Source organism: Canis lupus, chromosome 14, assembly GCF_048164855.1.
Source record: "Canis lupus baileyi chromosome 14, mCanLup2.hap1, whole genome shotgun sequence".
In the NCBI taxonomy this organism is placed as follows: Eukaryota; Metazoa; Chordata; class Mammalia; order Carnivora; family Canidae; genus Canis; species Canis lupus.
In genome coordinates, this window is record NC_132851.1 from 64,204,473 (window position 1) to 64,225,904 (window position 21,432).

General features: G+C 33.2%; 1 protein-coding gene across 7 annotated transcripts in view; it reads right to left on the reverse strand.

The window, feature by feature from the left end:
* The window catches only part of ANKRD17 (ankyrin repeat domain 17), a 152,987-nt gene that overhangs the window by 18,496 nt on the left and 113,059 nt on the right, over nt 1-21,432 (reverse strand). For all 7 annotated transcript variants that reach the window (XM_072775352.1, XM_072775351.1, XM_072775355.1 and 4 more), the window contains 10 exons: nt 20,157-20,268; nt 19,836-19,981; nt 15,781-15,923; nt 14,998-15,211; nt 14,362-14,537; nt 13,082-13,244; nt 10,666-10,761; nt 9,020-9,136; nt 1,868-2,039; nt 88-535 (listed from right to left, as the gene is read on the reverse strand). In XM_072775352.1, coding sequence (XP_072631453.1) covers nt 88-535; nt 1,868-2,039; nt 9,020-9,136; nt 10,666-10,761; nt 13,082-13,244; nt 14,362-14,537; nt 14,998-15,211; nt 15,781-15,923; nt 19,836-19,981; nt 20,157-20,268 — 1,787 coding nt within the window. The remainder of the gene's footprint in view (nt 1-87; nt 536-1,867; nt 2,040-9,019; nt 9,137-10,665; nt 10,762-13,081; nt 13,245-14,361; nt 14,538-14,997; nt 15,212-15,780; nt 15,924-19,835; nt 19,982-20,156; nt 20,269-21,432) is intronic.

Here is a 21,432-nt window from a genome sequence, read left to right on the forward strand (position 1 = left end):
GCTTATTTGCTTGCCTTACTAAAAGGTTCATCAGCAAGGTATTTCATCTTGATACTATAAATAATAAAAATGAAAATTGGAACTAACTTTATTGAAGCCTTGCCAGAAACAGATTTTCTCTCCTCCTTTGGAAATGTCACCAGAACTGATGGCTGTTTCTTGCTGGTCATAGTGGTGGTTACCACTGCAGGTGAATGATTGTCACTCTTTCGGCTGCTGTTGCTGTTACTACTTTCATCACTGCAGCTGGAAATCCTCATGTTATCACTGTCCCCACTCTCGCTGGTACTGCTGCTCTTGGACTCGCCGTTTACCTTCTCTGGCTGACTATATGAGATTGGTAGTGGATCATCAAATATAATCTGAACATTTTCTGGAGTAATTTTATTTTTCCTGTTTTTCCTCTTTGAACTGGTTGTAGTTATGGTGTTATTTCTTTTACCATGGGAACCTGCCAAAGTTGTCCAGGTTGCAGATATACCTATGGTAGTAGTAGTTGTGGCACTTGGAGGCTCTGTCAAGACTTCAGGCTCATCTGTAAAAGTAGCAATGCCAGCAATACCAAATTAGTAAGTTTTAAGCATTTTTAGAATATATTTAGCTTTAAGCACTTGAAGAACAATAGTCAGGAGTTACTTTGCAACTACTGGATAACTATGTAAAGTCATCAATCATTCCAGCATTCATTAGAAATGAGATGGATATGGCATCTATTCTCCTCTCTGTGCCTAAATCCTAAACAATAGTAGGCAGTTATAAAAAATATTTTGGGGACAATTTGGGAAATATGAACTGCATATTACATATTATGTAATTATTACATTTCATGGGTCTAATAATGTTATTATGGTTACATAAATAACGTTTTTCTGAGAAATACATAGTTAAGTATTTAGTGGTGATTCTGCATGGGGTGTCCAACTTACATGTAATATGTTCAAAAAGAAGAAAAAAGATGAACTAATGTGCCAAAATGTTACAAGAATCTAGGTGACAGAAAGGTATTCACCATACTAATCCATAAGGTTTTTTTGTAGTTTGGAGATTTTTCAAAATAAAAGGCTGAAGGAGTGGGGAATCACACACACACACACACGGTGGTTTAATGGCAATGGTTTCTCCTCATAAAATTTTCATATGAAATAATCCTTTAGTTAGAACCTAGTTAAAATAATTTCTTCATTTTAAGAAAAAAAATATAAATGTGGTTACGATAATAAATAATATTATGGAATTGCTCAATTTCTAAGGTATTACAAATGGTATTGTGATTATGCAAGCAAATGTCATTCCTAGGATATATGTTGGAAGTTTTGTAGGTGCAATGTCAGGATATCTACAACTTACTTTCAGACAGCTTAAAGGAAAATATGCATATATATTGAGAGAGAAAATACAAAGCAAATACGGTAAAATGTTTATTTTAAAAATCTAGATGGAGGGTATTCAGGTGTTCATTTTATTATTCTTTCAACTTGTCTGTAGCTTTGAAATTATTTTTTTTTAAAGATTTTTTTATTTTTTATTTATTCATGATAGAGAGAGAGAGAGAGGCAGAGACACAGGCAGAGGGAGAAGCAGGCTCCGTGCAGGAGCCCAACACGGAACTCGATCCCGGGACTCCAGGATCGCGCCCTGGGCCAAAGGCAGGCGCCAAACCACCGAGCCACCCAGGGATCCCCATGTAGCTTTGAAATTCTTCAAAATAAAAAGCGAGGGAGAAGTCAATAAATAAAAATAGCATATAAATATTATAAGGGCTTAATGACTTAGAAATCTACTTTTACCTTAACTTTTTGATATTTAAGGAAATATATTTCTGAATATATTACATGAATCAAATTAGATGGTAACTTAGAGAAAATACCTTCAACTTTATGCTTTTCTTTTTCTTGAGCAGCTTGGAGTTCAAAGTTCTCTTTATTTTTGGCTTCAATTTCTTCTAGTTTTCTTCTTTGTTCTTCCTTTTTCTTTCGTCTCTTCTCCTTTCTTTTTTCTCTTTTGGCAGCCAAAGCCAGCCTTCGGCTTTCTTCTCTTAACTGTTAAAGGATCAAATAAAACAGATTTACCTTGTAAAAAAAAAAAAAGTTTTCACATAATGGTCATTTTATCATAAGGGAACTAAAATACTACAAAATCCAAAATCATCTAGTTCAATTTATTGTTTGATCAAGATCACAATCAAGTCGCTGTAAAGAGAAAATAATATTTTTACATGTTGAGATCAAATTAATGATAAAAACCAATCCAACTTTAAAATGGGTGAATGATACATAGCTTTGTAATCACTTAAGAAGAAATATAAATAAAGAAGAAATATAAGTAAAGATAAGTTACCATGTTTTGTTCATTAATTTTGCAAAACTAAGAAAGATATATCAACAAAAGTTTGGGAAAATTAGTTTCTTCCTAGACCACTGTGGGCATAAATATTTACATTTTAGGAAAGGTAATTCGAAAACTTCCTATGAAAATTTTAAGCTGCTTATCCTAACAATTTATTCTATAAAATGGCTGTAATAAAAATTTCCACTGTAAAACTGATTATAATGGCAATAAATGGGAACAAGGTAAATCCAGCAATGCCAAGGGTACGGGGAAAAAGCTAACAGAAGTATACACTCACAAAATACTAGACAGCTATTACAAGTGTTACATACTTGGTATTCTGCTCCCAAATTATACTGGCTAGAAGAAAAGAATATACATTGCAGACCAATGATCCCACTTATTGGGAAGGGAACCCTTTTTATGGCTTTATTTGTAGAAATTGAGAAAAAAACTGAAGAGGATACAAATCAAAGCTATTGAGTACTCTCGAATGGGACTGGAAGACAGGTAGCAGGAAGATAGTGGCTTTCAATTTAATATAACTGTCCATTGTTTCTATTTGTGAAAATGGTTCCTTTAATAGTTAAAAAATTAAGAATAACTTTAAAAGTATAACATCTCTTAATAAGTGATGTTCACATTAAATTTTCTTCTTTGATTCATAAACTGATAAAAATTATCTTCAAACTCTTTGTTTTCCAGTTTTTTAAAAGACGTTTTCAATCCATGTACCCCCTTCCCATAATCTAGTGTTCTGTGTATTACCTGTGTATTTCAAATACATGCATTAAAACGATGACACTTAGTTTATGGAAAACGTCACAATATCCTAACCAATGAAACCAGAGCTCAAATATAAGGTCAAAAGACAAATTAGACTTCATTTCATCTTTTAAGTTTTCTGCTTTTGCTAGACATTCTTGCCTTTTCAAATTACCCCTGTCAGGTACCTAAAAGGTTTTGTACACCTGGAAAGTTTTTACACCCTGGGGCAGTGTACCATAATTATATTCTCTTGGGTGAAGGATAAATCTTTTGTTCCTGAAAAGGGAAATAATTAAGGAGAATCTGTAGAACACTGGTGCTTTCTCAGGCAGAGGGATTTCTGCAAAGAATACAACAGGAAGTTAAAGATCTAAAAATTGTCTGCAAGGTCACCCTAGAGAGTTTTGCTAGTCCTCCAGAAGTATACAAATTCCAGTCTGAAGACCAGTAAAAGAGAAGCTTTTCACCTTGCAGAAGGACTGAGAAGAAAACACTGGTGAACTTCACTCTCCAGTACATTACATAGGAAGAGGAATAATACCTGACCCAAGAGTCTGAAAGAAAGAAGTGTAAGTGACTCTGCTCATTGGAACCTTGCCTAAATGGAGCTACCTGCCTGTCCCCAGGAAACGTGCTTTCTCCCTCTGAACTCCAGTGAGGCTGTCCTGTCTAGCTCTGACTTTGACAGAATGAATAGGTTAAGTGGAAAGGAAAGATAAGAAGTCGAAGTGGGGTGAGGGGTATGCCAGAAAAACATTTTCCAAGCAACTGTGGCGAAATAAAACACATTTTATCCATATAATGTCTGTATAGACAGAAAAGCCTTAAGAAAGGTTTATGGTGGATCAAAATAACAAGTGAAATTTAAGACTTTTGGTTAAGCCAGGATGGATTTTTGGATTTGCTGGATTTCTTAAATTTGTCTGGTGATAGGTGGTCATTTTGATTGGTATCAAGCAGGAAAAGAACTATTTTAGGAATAGACAAATTTAAATCAGAAAACAAATCCATTTGGCCTAGATGTGATTGAAGGGCTAAGATAGGTCTTAGTCTCTGGGGGCTGGGTCTTAGGTAGGCAAGTGCCCCCCATGCCTTACAGAGTTCAGTCAGTGGAGGCTGGTCCTTTGATAATATTAATTCTGGATTATCAGACTCAGTAGAATTCAGCTCTAAAGGAGGAGATGGAGGAACCAAAAGGATTTTTAAGACTGGAAAATAAACTTAGGTGATGAATGACCCAAGAGAAGGGGGAAAATGATATATACAACAAAGTAAAAAGAACACTCAGACTGTTTTTGAGTAAGGGAAACCAGATCTAGTTCACTAGATGGACTGGTTACAAAATGTTTATTTAGTAACTGAGAGTAATATGAATAGAAATTGGGGGTGGGGTGGGGAAATGGAGTGGGGAAAGCCTGATAGTTCTGAAGGAGAGGATGGATTGGAAGTCAGAGGATAAAAGAGGAAGTAATAGTGGTCCAGATGAATGGGAGAATGAATTAAACCAGGGAAATACAGTATAATTACTGGGCAGCATTAAAGAATTTATTGTCACCAACAAAGTAAAATTCATCATCAGGGCTGAATGTTTTTTGGATTTTTTTCCTACACATTTAGTAACTAGGGTACAGGTCAGAGTAAGAAGACAGAAAAGAGTAAGGAACAGTGAAGGATGGTAGGATAAATGAATCCTAGAATATACTGGTAGAAAGTGTTGTCAAGATTGTTGGAGGGAGAATTCTAGAGGAAGTAAAGCCAAAAAGATGATCAGAGAATGAAATGTATAAAATTAAGATTGTAGTATTGGCATATTAAAAGCTCAGGCGATGGTTAAAAAAACAACTGAAAATGTCTAATAGGAATACTTTAAAAATACATCCTATATAGCCCCTTAAGAGGTAATGCAACTTTACAAAGAAAAAGGTAGGGGAAGAAACAACAAGAAGTGGAGGGGTGAAACAAATATATCAAAAAGGCAGACCAACAATATCTACTAAGGATACCAACAGTCATGAGTATAATAACTTCATTGTTAATGTCCTAAGAGAAAAAGCAATTAACTGCAAAAGAATTCCACGGTCCAACCAGATGAAATGCTCCAAAGCGGGGACTCTTCCACATAATAAACACCTAATAAAAAAATGTTTGCTGAACAAGGATAAGGGAAGCTGATAAATAAAATGGGCAGTATTTTCAGCAGCAGTTTATATTAACCTATTAGCCCAAAATTTCAAATTAGAAAGGCTGACCAAATAAGCACTTTTATATAAGCAATAAATTATGTACATAAGAACCTTCAACTTAGACCATTCAACAAAACCAACTCCAATGATGTTCCTACATCAGAAATGGTGGGGCCAGAATACACTGTTTCAAAGGACAAAAAAAAACCAAAAAACCAAAAACAAAAAAAGTGTACTTTCCCATATATAAGTCATAGGTAAAAAAGTGAACCAAACTCTATCAGATCCTAATCTGATAATTTTTCAAATAAAAATACCGAGCCAGAGTTCAGAAGAACCTCCTCTGTAATCTAGAATTTAATATTATGGAAAACTATGCAATGACATTTGAAGGAAGTTCCTTTTGACTTGCTTTATTTATTTATTTTTTAAAAGATTTTATTTATTCATTCATGAGTGAGAGAGAGAGAGAGAGAGAGAGAGAGGCACAGACACAAGCAGAGGGAGAAGCAGGCTCCATGCAGGGAGCCCAATGTAGGACTCGATCTGGGGACTTCAGGATCATGCCCTGGGCCGAAGGCAGGTGCTAAACCACTGAGCCACCCAGGGATCCCCCCCTTTTGACTTGCTTTAAATCTGAGGTTCTTGAAGCATGAACATTGAGGTTAAGAAATATTGCAAAAAATTCAAAAAAATGATACTTGTGTTGCTGACAACAGCAGGAAAATATTCTGGAATAATCAAATTTAAAATATATTGAGCCAAGTGAAGAAACTTACTCTACTAAAATAAAAGCACCAAATATAAGGAAATATGTATAAGGATTTTTTTTGTAACATTATTTGTAGTGGCAAAAAAACTAGAAACAAACTTACTATGGAGTATATTCTGCACTTATTTAAATCACTATCAACTGACAATATCCATCAATTGCTGAGAGAAGGAAAAGTAAGTTATTAGAATAATGTGTTCACATGACTCTTTTTTTAAAAAAAAAGTATACTACCTCCCTTTTTGTGAATAATCATTTGTGGCACCACTTTGTGGTATATGCATTGTAGTAGTAGAATCGAACAAGATAATTAAATTAAATACAGGTTTTAGAATGTTATACAGTGAAAATAAAGAAAGGAAGAGGAATAGCAAGAGTGCTTGTAGAAGGGAGACTAAATAAAGTAAGAGGCAACTGAAGGGACATTCAAGGCAGATGGCACCCAAGAGCAAAAAGAGGACTGTCAGTATGGATGGAGCACAGTGACCAAAGAAAGTAATTAAAAAAAATAGATATATATGTATAAAATATATATACATAATATATATTTATATATATTTTTATAAAAATATTTTATACATATATTATGTGTATATATGTATATAAATATATATTTACATACATATATACATATACATTATATATTTATACACATATAAATATATATTTAAATATATATATAAAAGAGCAGAGAGGTGAAAGAAGTATTGTGGGTGGGCAGATCATGTACATTCTTAAAAGGCTTTATAGGTAATTGCAGAGGTGCACACTTCAGTTACCATACCAGGTTTTTAACTTTAGTTAAATGTTACAATGGTGACATATGTTTTTCTTTAGTTATCTTTCATAGTTTAAACGAACACATCGTTTATAATAAAGAAAAAAACTGAAGGTGATTGAGAATAGATATTTTTAAAAAGATGTCACCTGTAAGTTGCTTCCTGACTTTATAATCTAAAAAGATGCAATAAATTCCTAGATGTGTTTAAAGTAATGTGTAAATATCAAAGGCATGAAAAAATTAAAGATTTTGTTTAAAAACCAGTATCTATGACTCTGCTATAGAAAGGATGCTTTCTAGATTTATAAAAATGCAAAAAGGAACAATATCATGAAATAACTTGCTTAGAGATAGGACAGTTCTAAGATAGAAAAATAGGAGAGTAATGCCAAAACAGGGTATTATAATACTTTGGGAAGAACTAAATGGTAGATGATATTCAATTAAGAGTGGGAACCTGGGAATCTGGAATGAAAAAAAAAAAAAAAAAGGTTCAAATCCTACACTAGCTTAAGCAAGTTACTTAACTTCCCACTGATTTAGTTTCTCGATCTGTAAAAGGAAGGTAGTAATATTTTTTAGTGAGAAGACTAAAACAATACATATTTTATCATACAACTTGGCCCCATAATATTGCGTGGTATGTAGCAGGCATTAAATAAATATTAGATAAGACTGAATATGAAAATAGGCCAAGTAATAGTTATATAAGAATTATAAATATCTACCTCTCCGTGTGCTCATAATCTTTTAAAATTTCCTTTTTTTCTTTTAAAATTTCAAAAGTCAAAAAAACTAGTTTGATTAGAATTTAAACCAGATTTTAAAATTTATTTTTAATTAATTAATTTTTTAAAGACTTTATTTATTTATTCATGAGAGACACACAGAGAAAGGCAGAGACACAGGGAGGAGAAGCAGGCTCCATGCAGGAAGCCCAATGAGGGACTCGATCCCAGAACTCTAGGATCATGCCCTGAGCCGAAGGCAGATGCTCAACCATTGAGCCACCCAGGTGTTCCTAAGCCAGATTTTTTTAAAATGAAGAATCTTCAATATTAAATATATTTTCTGAAATATAACAGTGTATTTTCACATTTAAATTAGAAAAAAATCTTTAGAATAATTCATATTTTATGTAAGTTGAAATGTATAGTTTAACAAAGTCAGCAAGTACAAAAAGAATGTAGCTGATTTAAAACAAAAAGGTTAAAATTATCACCATATATCCTTAATATTATTTATTTTCTTAAAGATTTATTTATTTATTTATTTATTCATTCATTCATAATAGAGAGAGAGAGAGAGAGAGACAGGCAGAGGGAGAAGCAGGCTCCACACAGGGAGCCCAACGTGGGACTCGATCCCGGGTCTGCAGGATCCCGTCCTGGGCTGAAGGTGGCACTAAACCGCTGAGCCACCTGGGCTGCCCTCCTTTATAAATTTAAACAGCACTTGTTAAATTTTAGAGCAGTTAGAAAAATTTTATAGCATTTTTAACCTTTTTATAAAAGATGAAATACAGCAGAATACGTATGCTAACTCTTTTCCTGCTGTGATTACTATCTGTATTACATTCTAGAGTACAAAGTTATTGAAAGGAAAGGAGAGAAAGGAGGAGCTATGGAACTGTCAAAACCAAATGTTGGTTGGAGTATTTTACTCCCTGTGGGAATACATGGTTATGATGTTGTTCTGCCTGAAAGAGAAAAGTACAAGAGAAATCATCCATTAAAAAAAAATGTATTCGTTAAACATTCTACCAAGTGGTTGTAACTTACTGGTTGGTTATGTCATAGTTATTCATTTGGTACTTCTGATAAATTTGTTGGCAACAAATTACAGAGGGTCTAAGATCAATGAAAGATCAGTTTGGTTGAGGATTAAGAGATCATTAGTTGAGATAAGACTAAACTTGATTAAACTTGATTATTGAGGCTAGGTTTTCTGACTTCCAGATCAATGCAATTCCTATAATAAAATTTCATTAATTTGATTACAAAGAAAATTCTTTTAATGTTATTTAAAAGTCATAATTCTACCTGCAACAAACTTGGAGGAAAAAACACCTGTATAAGGTAAGGCAAAAACAAAATGCAACAAAACCAGAAAACAACAGATTATAAATTAGGGCTTGGAAGGCAAAGGAGAAAGTAGGTATTTTTCATATGTAAAGGTTTTCATTACCTTTTCCAAGTCTAACTCTTCTAGTAAAATGCTGGCATTTTTGTTTGCTTCAGCAGCCTGTCTATCTTTGGCTTGTACTATTGATTCCATACAAAGATGACACTTCTTCAGCATCTCCTAAAATAAAAAATTAAGATGTTTGCAGCCTCAAAAAACAATTCACATTTAGAGAGATTCCTGAAAACACGAAGATAATTAAGGTACTTGAATGAACATAAAGAAATAAAAATCAGTGCTAATGCAAAAAAGGGTACAAATCATAATCTAAATGGTGTATATAAATAAATAAACCTTTAAAAAATAATCTCTACACCCAACAGGGGCTCGAACTCATGAGCCAGAGAACAAGAGTCACATACATGCTCTACCAACTGAGCCAGCCAGGCACCCCAGTATATGTTTTTTAAAATACACAAGCAAAGACCCTCTACTGTCCTTCAAAATAATATCCATTTGACTGGTACTTTGGAAACCAGAATTATTTACTCCAACATTTCAATGGAAGAAATCATACAGCAAACAAAGCTGCTATAATTTATGCCAGCTGGTTAATAGGCTATAGGAAAAGGTCAATGTCAACAAAGAAAATGGGTTTAAAAAATTTTAAGTACTTAATGGACAGGAACTGTTCTCAAGGTTTAAGCTTTGTTGCTACAACTTCATGTGCAAGAATCATGCTTAAGGAAACTGTAGACATGGGTACTTACATACTTTTCTCAGTGATTTCATTCTTAGAACACACTACTTTACCAGGGAAGGGCTATTTCCTACTGAAACTAAAGCCTTACTTTTAATCTCCCCATCTCTCCAAAAAACCAGGAATGATAATTACCATAGAGGAATGTAGAGTCAGGCAAGACAGTGAATTAGCTATTTTAAATAAAACCCATGAAAAAAGAGTGCTCACTATTATGTAGTAATTGCTGAAAAAATGTAGTAGAAAGACATTTTTAAATTTATTGACCTCTTTTGCATTTTTCAGAGGCGTGTCTTAGGATTTTATTCAAACTTAAGTATAAACCCCAAGTCAAAACATCACCAGGGAAATATCCCAATTAGATCTCTAATAGGATTTATTTAACGTTCCCTACTTTTCCTGCAAAAATTCTGGCCAATTCATTCTTAAGCTGACAATTACTCCAACTTTCATATTAAACTAAAGACATTTAAATTTTCTTGCCATGACTGTAAAAAGTGCTATGCTCAGTTTTGTTTAGGTATTAAAAAAAAAATCCACTGAGAGTATTCCTCTCAGAAAAGGTATCAGTTCAGGTAAACATATATATATAGGTTATAACATTAATGAATAACAACAATATTTGCTTTAGATTATTTAGCGGTTACATAAAAATTTAATTAGTTCAAGTACTATTTAAAAAAATAAAATTCTATTACAGAGAATGTTTTATTGCTTCTTAGGTAAGAAAATAATCTGAAGCATCTTTGAAATAGAACACTTCATTATCATATACTCAGATAAATGAAAATTTCTATATATAACACATTATTGCTTAGACTAAGGCTTTTTCCTTAGTGCAAGACACACATGCAGGCATGTGTGCACGTGTATATGTATACGTGTATGTGGGTACATCCAAATGAGATCCCTAGCTCATATAGTGGGATGAATTTAATCCATATATTACCTTATCAGTGATGGTTGCTATGTATCTCATACATTCAGAATCTGATGGAAACTGATTGACTTCTTTGACTAAGTAGCGCACCACCTTCACATGACCCTAAAAAATAGATACCAATGTCAGATTGAAAACAGATTCTAATAGGATTCAGTAAATCTATAGTCTGTCTTATCTAAGATTACTTTGATATCAGTGCCACAAAATAAAGTCTTAATTAGATACTATTTGCACTGTAAATGAAAAGGAGACAGACTTTGGTTCTGGTAAGTTAAATCTACACTGTTCACTTTCATTCCACCCTCCAAAAACAGTACAGAATAACCTGACCTAAAATTCTAAATAACAATGAATACAAAAATAAGCCAGAAATCAGTATGAAGAAATGAGGAATATGTCTAAAAGAAAACAAAAACAAAAACAAAAAAAAACCACCAAAACCTCATTTGTTTCTAATTAACTCATAAGTGAGCATCCTAATTCTAAGCACTTAAAGAGGAGAAATAACAATTTTGTTCTTTATTTCAGACAAAAATTGAGTGCACAGCACTGTACTAGGAGCATAAAAATAAAATACGCTCTCCTAAAGCATGAGGTATATTTATATTCACTGTAACACAGTTTACCAAGTTCAAAATCTTTAGACCAGCACTTCAGAGACTCTAACTTTCTCCAATCTACACTACTCCTCTTTGAACACAACACCTATAAATTAGCCAGTCTGGTTAAACAGATTGTTTGTATTTAGTATCTTTATCTCTTCTTTTCCATCTATATTTTTTAAAACTATTTCTATCTTTTAACAAATAGTTCAATGCCATTTGCATCATTCCTTGATATCTCACCAACATTGACAGCATTTAAATTATATGGGACACCTCACACAGTTACCACTTTGTGTGTGGATCTTACATCCCCAGTTAAATTATACATTTCTTACAAGTGAAACTGCTGCATTCTGCACGATATATAATATCCCAACCATTACAGTTGCACATGATAAGGTACTAAAAAATAATGAAGTGAATACAAAAGAATATAAAAGATGAACACTGTTCTTTAGGAACTAAGCCTATTTGGAAAGATAAGATATATGCCTCTTAGAGTAATAAGATAATTTTTGTCACAATGAATGAAAAAAATAACATTATAGAACTACAATTTTTAGGAGATTAAATATCTTACTGTGAGCTCAAATAGAATTGGAAGAGTTTTTGCAGAAGGAAAGATTTAAACTGTACCTAAAGGAGAGATTTAAACTATACCTAAAGAATGCGTAACTCTGGAAATGAGGAAGGACATGGGTATTTCTGAGATGAGAACAAAGGTGATGTGAGAGAGAGCAGCAAGCAACAAAAAGACCAAGCAAGAAGACCACCATCAGGGACTCATAATGGGAGATGAGCTCTATGACACTAGATTTATGTTGGCTTTGAATAACAACTAAGACTGGATTTCAAAGGATGACAAAAAAGGGAAAAGTTCTAGAAGAGGATACTAACATAGTGAAGAGGTTAGGAAGATTAACTTGATAACGATATATTAGCTTGCTTGGAGAAGAAGTAGATAGTCAATGATAAAGCATAAGTTTGGTGAGGAAAAAACATACAGAGAGTCAGTATCTAGGTAGTCTAGAATGCCTAGGGAAGAGGTGGTATAAATAAAGCACAGGAGTCAGAGAGAATAGTAAGAGAAAAAGGAGAGAGATGATTTCTTGCAATTATATATTAAAATTTTTTGATGCAACAAATCATTTGCAGTCTACCAAGGGATTTTACCTATCTGTCTCAAAATGATAAAACTCAGAATTAGAAACCCTGAAATAGTAACCCAGTTCTCCCAGGAGAAATTAAAACTGCATTTAAAAGACCAATCAAATTATTAAATCAAATTACTTATACACAGCTCTGTGCTATCCATTATAGGAAGAGAAACAAAGTTTTTCTTCACAAAATTTATTTCTACTTCTGAAAGTAGTTCATTCGATTTTGTCATTTCAAAATACTGGTAGCTGGGTTTTCATTATTTATTTCTCTTATTCCTAGAAATTAAAGCAAATGATTAAAAATTTTTTTCCCTGCTGTGCTATACAAGAAAACATTCATCCATAAGTAATTAATTACTTAGTTGGATTTATACTTTATGAAAGATTAAGATTACAACTACACTTTGAAATACTACTTAGAACAACTTTTTTACAAGTTTACTTAGCTTTATTTATCAATATTAATATTCATGGCTTTTCTGGGATACCTATTATCTATCTTTCAGTGTTGCCATCACAGTGATTATTTGCATATTATTTTTCCTCTTTCATCACTAGTGTAAATCCTAAAATGAGAGTCTTTAGTAATCACTAAACCATACACCTCCATAGCCTAAATGAAAAACATCCAAGTGAATGAGGATGAAAGACTTCTACCTTTCTAAATGCTGCCATAAGAGGAGTTATCTTGCGGTTGTCTGCTGCATCCACATCTGCACCTGCTTGAACCAGTAACTGAACCACATCAAGATGTCCACCATTTGCTGCTAGCCACAATGGAGTGTTCCCCTTCTTGTTACGTACATCAATGTGAGCTCCCCTAAATGAATGACACAGATGTCATTGTTTAAAGTGAAATGGCATGACAGCAGTAACAATAAAAATCAACTATAAACTTATGAAAAATATTCTGTAATAGTGAAAAATTAGTTTTAATATTGAAGGACTAAAATACATTTTTCTCTCAAAATTACGAAGAATTTACAATCAAATTTAAAAGTCATCATATTAAAAAATAATCATATACTAATAATTGCTTTTCTTATTTTAAAAATAATGACTGCATAATTCTGAGTTTCAATCCTGAGAAAATGTGTATTAAAAAAAAATAAAAGTACATCCTGTTTAGCATAATTGATGCATGAAATAAACAGTATGCAAAAAACACAAATAGTATCTTACAAGGCACCTCTATTTTGGATTACTTGTATTCATGTATTTGTATTATGTTGCTTCTGAAAAGAATGAATCTAAAAATAGCACGTAGGTTTTGCACACAGTGGGCATCATGGTAAGTAAGACTCAAGGTGAGTAACAGGTGCTAGTGGCCACTACTAAATACTACTGCTTAGGCCACCATGCAAATGTCTTTAAGGCTGTTAAGGTAGGGAATCCGGTGAAGCAGACAAGCATCTCTCGGAGACTGGTAGGCAACTTCTAAGTGACTGAAAGTGGGAATTCTTCCAGATCCTGTCCGATACCTTGAACAGTTCTGTAACTGTCACTCAAAAGCTCTAACTGCTATTTAAAGAAACAAAACAAACAAACAAAAAAAACCAAGAAAATCAACAATAAATTTCAGATTGCTGCTAGGCTTTTAAGATGTTAAGTGATAGTCTTTGGGAAACAAACTGTGTGCAAGATGTAAATATGGATGACAACAGCTGGATATTCAAACAGCTCATTATAGTGCTTTAAAACTGTATAAACATCCAAGAAAGGAAGAAAAGAAGTAGGTTGCAGTGAAATAAATCAGACAATGTGGCATAGCTCTGGATAGATGGGAAATAAAGTAGATTTAAAAAATAAAACAAAACATGCACTTGTAGTTTATAGAGGAAGTAGTCACATTTGATTTTTTAATATTACAATATGCCCAGAGAGAATAGTAATCACTAGTAACACCACAGTCATGTATGGGTATGCAAACATCATACCTGCCAATGAGAAGCTCACAGAATTTATAATGCCCTTTATCTGCTGCTATGGTTAAAGCGGTATCTCTCGAAGAGGGCACTGGGGGGGCATTAACATCAGCACCTTTATCCAAAAGAACTCGGCCCACCTCTGCATATCCACCAGAGGCAGCTTCCATTAGTGGTGTGAGGCCAGTCTAGATTTGGTGAAAACAGCAACAACAAGGACACATAAGAGACTGAAAAGAGCTAAAATGTTTAAAGAATATTTAATCTGGGGAGCAACTTGATATAGTGGTTGCAAAGATTCACAACTAAATTTCAGTACTGACATTACTAGCCTGAGTTACAGTGTGATCTACTGAACGATTAATTCTATGTAACATCAATTTATTGTGAAAAAAAATTTGTTTAAGATGCAAGCACTTGGCATATAACTGGTACTATTAGGTGTTTCCTCTCTTCTCTCTCATAGTACATATTTTCTAGCTGACAACCCTAATGTCATCTTTACCTATAAAAATTTATTGTTGACGTTATTTTCAAGAGCGAGTGCTTGACTGAGGACACAGATGATTTCTGATTTAGCATAATGCCATTGTACACCTTAAACATTGAAGTATTAAATCCACATATAAATCTCAGACTTTTTCTTACCTTAGCTCTGTGTTCCACATTTGCTTTTCTATCAAGTAGAAGACTAACCACTTCAGTTCTTCCTTGGAAGCAGGCTAAGGTAAGGGCAGTGTTCCGATTGGTTTCTATTTGAGCATTTATGTCAGAGCCCATGTCTAACAGGAGCTTAACAGCAGCTGTGTGCCCATTCATAGCTGCTAACATCAGAGGAGAAATGCCCAATTTGCTACCAGTTCTGGGGGTGGAGGTATGGGAAGAACAAAAGGAAAGAATATAAATTTTAAATGCCCCAGAAAAATTGGATGAGTTCTATAGAATTCTACTTCAGGATTTATTTAAGATTCCTTGTTTTGGAGGATTATTTAAAATAATAATTTTTCTCAGCCCTAGTAAGTCTATGAGATACTACCCAAGACTCCATTAGAAATCTTTAACTATCTAGAACTAGAATACTTTCTGTATCTCATTCAACATAGTGACTTGGGCTGAAAAATGATTATTAATTTATTAGGTTATTAAGATGGACTTTCCATCCTAAAGCATACACTTACTTAATAAAAACTCCTAAGAAAACGGTTTACTTTTAGTACCATAAGAATTAGAATAAGTGATGTTTTTTTCAAGTTCTGTATCAATAGTTTTAAATACTTAAATAAAATTAATCTTAAAAATCTCCAACAATTTGGATTCTAGATTTGTAATGAAGGCATTTCCTATAAAATATGGCATTAAAAATATACATGTTCTACAAATAGCTTTAGCATAACACTCTTGGGGGGCTTATAGGGAGAAAATAAAACTTGCCTAGAATTAATCTCAGCTCCTGCATTGAGTAATATTTTGATAATGTTCACATAGCCACCAGAAGCAGCCAGGCTTAGAGGTGTGTAATCAGAAACATTCCTGTGCTCTTTGTTTGCCCCTCGAGCTAACAATAGCTCCACCACCTGAAAAGAAAGGAGGAAAAGTTGTGTTTTCTTCTTATGGTGAAACAATCTGCAAGGTGTGCATTTCTAATTTATTTTTCTGATAAATCCTATAAGAAAAAAAGAGGAAAGTCCTTTGTTTCTCAATTAAATCCATTGGAATTTGTTAAAACGACACTGTATTCATGAAAGCTCTGGATCTCAGAGCTGCTGGACCTAACTGTGTTTTTGTGCAATGTTATTTTAGAAATTACTATTTATGTTATTCTATCACATAGTAAAATAGAGTAAAATTTTTTCATTTATATATGTAAGTGTCTTTATAATTTTTTAAAAGAGTTTTACATATTTTTTTGTAATCTCTACACCCAACGTGGAGCTTGAACTTACAACCCTGAGATCAAGAGTCTCATGCTTTACTGACTGAGCCAGTCAGGCACCCCTCTTTGAAATATTTGTTTAAATTTATAATCAATAACTAAATGTTTAAAAACTTGGAATAAAGCTAACACTTATTTTTCAGCAACATTTTATTATGAAAATTTTTAAACACACAGAAAGTTTGAGAAATTTACATATTGAGATTAAATCATTGATTATTAAATCATTAAATCTAGATCATTACCTGGATTCTACCATTAATATTCTACTATACTTACTTTATCACATCTATTTGTCCATTTTTTGATGCATTTCATTTCAAAGTAATTGCAGACAGCTGTAATTTTCCTCAAATACATCAGCATGTGTACCATTATGTAGAATATTACTTGTTTTCATTTCTCCGGGGTAAAATTTGTAACTTAGAGCAAATGCTCAAAACTCAAGAACCGACAAATACATAAAGCTAATGTAATTTAAATCTCTGTTATTTACTCATGCCCCTTTTCAAGATAATCTCGCCTATAGAATAGCTTCATCTATCTTACATCTTCATATAGATGAAATCACATGTTTTGTAAAATGAAGGTGAAAATACTAGTACGCATGTTAAAGAGCTGTTTTGTGCATTAAATGGCATAATGGACAGAAGATGCCAATACATAATTAAATTGTGAATATTTTTTAGCAACTAGAATGGCTAAAATCATAACGACTGGCAATACCAATCTTGACAAGGATGTGGAGCAACCAGGACTCACTTATTATCTGTGGGAGTATAAATGGTTGTACCACTTTAGGAAAAGATCTAGTAATTTCTTATAAAACTAAACATACACCCAGAAATTCTGCTATGTAGAACCCACGAACAGTGAAAACGTATTTCTGAAAGATTGTTCAGAGCAACTTTTCAACTTATTCAAAATTGCCATGAACTAGAGACTACAAAGATGTTCATCAGTAGGAGAATACATAAACTGTAGTATATTCATATGATGGAATGCTACACAATACACGAAAATGACTCTCAAACACTGTGATTATCCAAGATCTAAGAACAAGGTAAGAGCTGTGTACTAGAAAAATATCCTAAAATACTAACTGGGAAGTAACAAGTAATGTTAATGAACAGTGCTTTGTCTTAACACATAACCTGAAACTTTATTCATTTGAATAAAGCTATGACCAATTTTAGATTATGACTTCTGTCCACCACATTTTTGCCCTTAGAGCCAGTAAAGTCTAGGTGGCCTGTATGTCAAGGTTATAAAAAGAACAAAAAATGGCTTTAGGCTGTTTCATTTTACAGAGAGTCCCTTAAGCAAGAAAAGTAAAAAACCCTAATCAAATTTCTAAAGTTATTAATTCCATTATGCAAAGATAACTGATCTTAGTTATCTCTCAAAGGGAATGGCCTATTCCCAGGAAGTAATAAACACTCAATATAAAAGAAATTAGTTTGTGATTTTACAGTAAAATGAGTTTCCACAGTTTGATTACTTTAAAATACTTAACTGTCCCAATGACACCAAATCAAAGCAACAGAGTGTTATAGGCAAAATTATTACCCTAAAAGACTTCTATATCTGTTATAACTTCATTTGTTACATTTTAATAAGAATATATAAATATTATAGTATCCTAGGGGCTTTAATATTGCTTTGAAAGGAAAGAAATAAACTTATTTCTTATTAATTCAACATTGAAAAATTTATTATATAAAGCAAGAATTATTTTGAGTTATATAATGATGGAAAATTTCAGTTAAATCAAAATTTTACCAAAACAGAAGCATTTACATTTCCAACTAAGTTTTTCAATTTAACGTTGTTATTATTTGTAAAAATTTTTGCCATAACATTTTAATTTAAGATTAATGGGGATCTCAACATTTTCCGATGTGGCAGAGATTATTTATCAAATTAAGCAGCATATTTTTTTACTACCTTTTACTACCTTACTTCCTATCCTTTTAAAATACCCATCACTACTTCTGTGAAATGTGGGAGAAAATGATACAATGAATTCACTTTATCAACCAGAAGGAACAGCACAGTAAAGACAGGTTCTTTGTTGTCTTCTATGCAGAACATCTGTAGAAACAAGTGCATCTAACTACCCACACATATAATTATCTACTCCAAATATAAAGGAGCAAAATTGTACATATAAAATTATAAACTAGCCAAAGCAAAATTTTTATGAAAAAAAAGACTATATTATTACTAGTCTCCAATTCTTTTTAATCCACAAGATAAAGGATCATTAATTTTTCTATACATGCACCATTTTATTAGATTTCACATTCTTTCTGTGCAAGAATTATTCTACCTCTTAAAGAATTTTTATCTTCTGGTTTATTAAAAACTCTAATGGGTTTAGCTGATTAGAGTTCAATATAACTTGATGTGATATGACAGGCAAAGAGCAGGAGGCAGTTTAAGATGCACAAATATGGAGGTGATAATCTACCACTTCACTGGCCAGAATCATTTTACATATAATATTTCAGGAGGGATACTGACATAATGGATAAAACAGCCAGGTGAGGGATTTAGAAAAGGCATCCTCAAGCTAACAATCAAAAGAACAGGACACACTTCAAAAAGAGACCAGGTAACTGGCAAATACATACTCAAATACTTATGGATACAAGAGGGTAAAAACACCTCTTCCCATTAGCTCAAAGAATAGAGTTAAGAATAGTGGAGAAATTCAGGGAAGGCATAACTCAGGATTGATAAACAAGAGAACTTTGTAACAATGGTGGGGGAAAAAAAAAAAAACTTAATCTGAGTAAGAAACTGACCTTCAGGACTTAGGGTACTTCTTAAATCTAAAATTCAACAACTCCCTAATTGAAACAGCACAATCGGCTAATTAAAATCCTTAAAACTGGATTTAACAAACAGATTTAAAAAAACAGGTTGTCCAATTGATCATTAAATTCCAGAAGAAGACACATGTGTATAAAGCTGTCACTTTTTGGGTTATACCCAATCATACCAGCTATTCTACCCTTCCTAAAAAATGAAAAGGTCATACAATCTTATCTGAGAATCTTCCACAGTTGAAGAGTGGGGAAAAATGAAAAGAACAACTAAAAATTGAATGCTCTTAATTCTCTACTAATCTTATACACAGAGAGCAACAGAGGCTGAGCTTAAATACCTTTCATGCCAGGTACTCTGGGAGAGGAAAAGATGAGTGAATATAGGCTCTGCTTATCAGTTTACTGATTTTATTTGGAACATCTTAATCAAGCTCTAGCCTGAATGCAACACACAGGGATTACCATGGCAGGTACTACTTTTAGATGAATAGAATGATAAACATGATTTTTCTGACATGATAGCTTATGCTAACACAATACCTGAAATTATTACTTATTAGCAAAAGAACTGTTACTTTGAAAAAAAAAAAAAAAAAAAAAAAAAAAAGAACTGTTACTTTGATAAACCCGGATGTTAATCCATTATTCCCATCAAATCATATAAGTTAAAACATATTTGCTAAACAGATGGACAAACATTACACTGCAGAAAATGTTACCTCCTGTCGTCCCCCAGAACAAGCCAAAGATAGCGGTGTGTCCTTGGTTCTTTCTGACTGGGCTTCAATGTCTGCACCATTGTCCAGCAATATTTCCACAACACCAACATGACCAGCTGTAGCAGCCAAGATAAGTGGAGTAAAACCTGGAAAAAAATGATCTTCTCATTACATGCTAAGCAAAAAAACTACTCTTTTTCATTATATCCAACTATTACAATAGGGCTGGATGTCGGAGTTCTTCACAGAACACAAATACTCCAGAAAAAAAACAAAACAAAATAAAACAAAACAAAACAAAACAACAGAAGTACACCCTACCTTTCTTGTCTCGGTGCTCAATACTAGCTCCTCTCTCTAGCAGTGTTTGTACCAGTTCCTCATGACCACCAGCACAGGCAAGTGTTAGCGCCGTATCATGATTGCTTTCAGTCTACAAAAAATTAATTTTTTTGATTAGCTTAATTTTAAAATGATAACATCAATTATATAATATATACTTCTACCAAATACAGATACAGATGTACCATTCTACTGTATCAAACATTTGGATATTAAGTTGTTTTTTCCCATCAGTGGCTAACTTGTGATTTTTGTAAAGACTATAAAATAACCTTTGAACTTTATGGGCAATTCTTAAAGGAAGCATGAAGAAAAAAAGTATGATTTTCAACCTTATGCTATTTACAACTACATGATTAAAAGAAATACTGTTGAACTAACTTTTGCTTCTAGCCATTAATAGAGTAGTATAGAAAAGATTTGTTTTCCTATCTCAACCGAAAAGAGGAGGATGAACTATTTGAAATGATCGTGTAATTTAGACAGGCAGTGCATGGCAGTCATCTCTTAGGATAGAAATGATTAAATTCAATTTTATCGCCTGGAGAGTTTCAAGGCTGCTGTGCAGACAGGGTACCCAAATACAACCTGGCAATCTCCCTGAGTTGAGAAGACAGAGTTTGGAGCAATCAGGATGGCTAGAATTCATGGGGCAGACTACTGGAGAGGAAAACATGACACACTACTCTTAGATATCTGCAGAGGGTCTTTGGTTAAGCCTTTCAGCAGAGTTCTGATCAGCACTTATGCATGAGGAAAATTATGAGAGGCCAAGGAAAGACCACCAGAAGGCATAACAACACTCAGAGCTTCCACAGGGCTGGTCATAGTTTGGTTCCTAGCAGCCAGAGTAGAAAGACCTCAGAACACAAGTAAAATCCTGCGCTGTGAGGCTGAATTAGCTGTTCTGAGCCCACTATCAAAGCTAAAAAAGCAAGCTTTGATATGAAAAAAACTGTTTTCAAGTAATGTTCTCCAGTTGAGAATGAAGCCCCAAAATACTTAAAGGAACAACAACAAAAATAGGTAATATACAGAGTATTTTGAAAAAGAGACTATTAAAATTGACACATGATGCTTTATTATGATTTACTTCTGACTTCTGTTGATGATAATGACCAATCTGGGTTTACTGGCCATATTCTATTATAGTTTAAAATATTTATTTCATGAATGAAGCCCTTTTACTTTCAGTACTCTAAACTTGTACTACTGAATAAAGGTAACTACTAGCAATATGTGGCTATTGTACTAG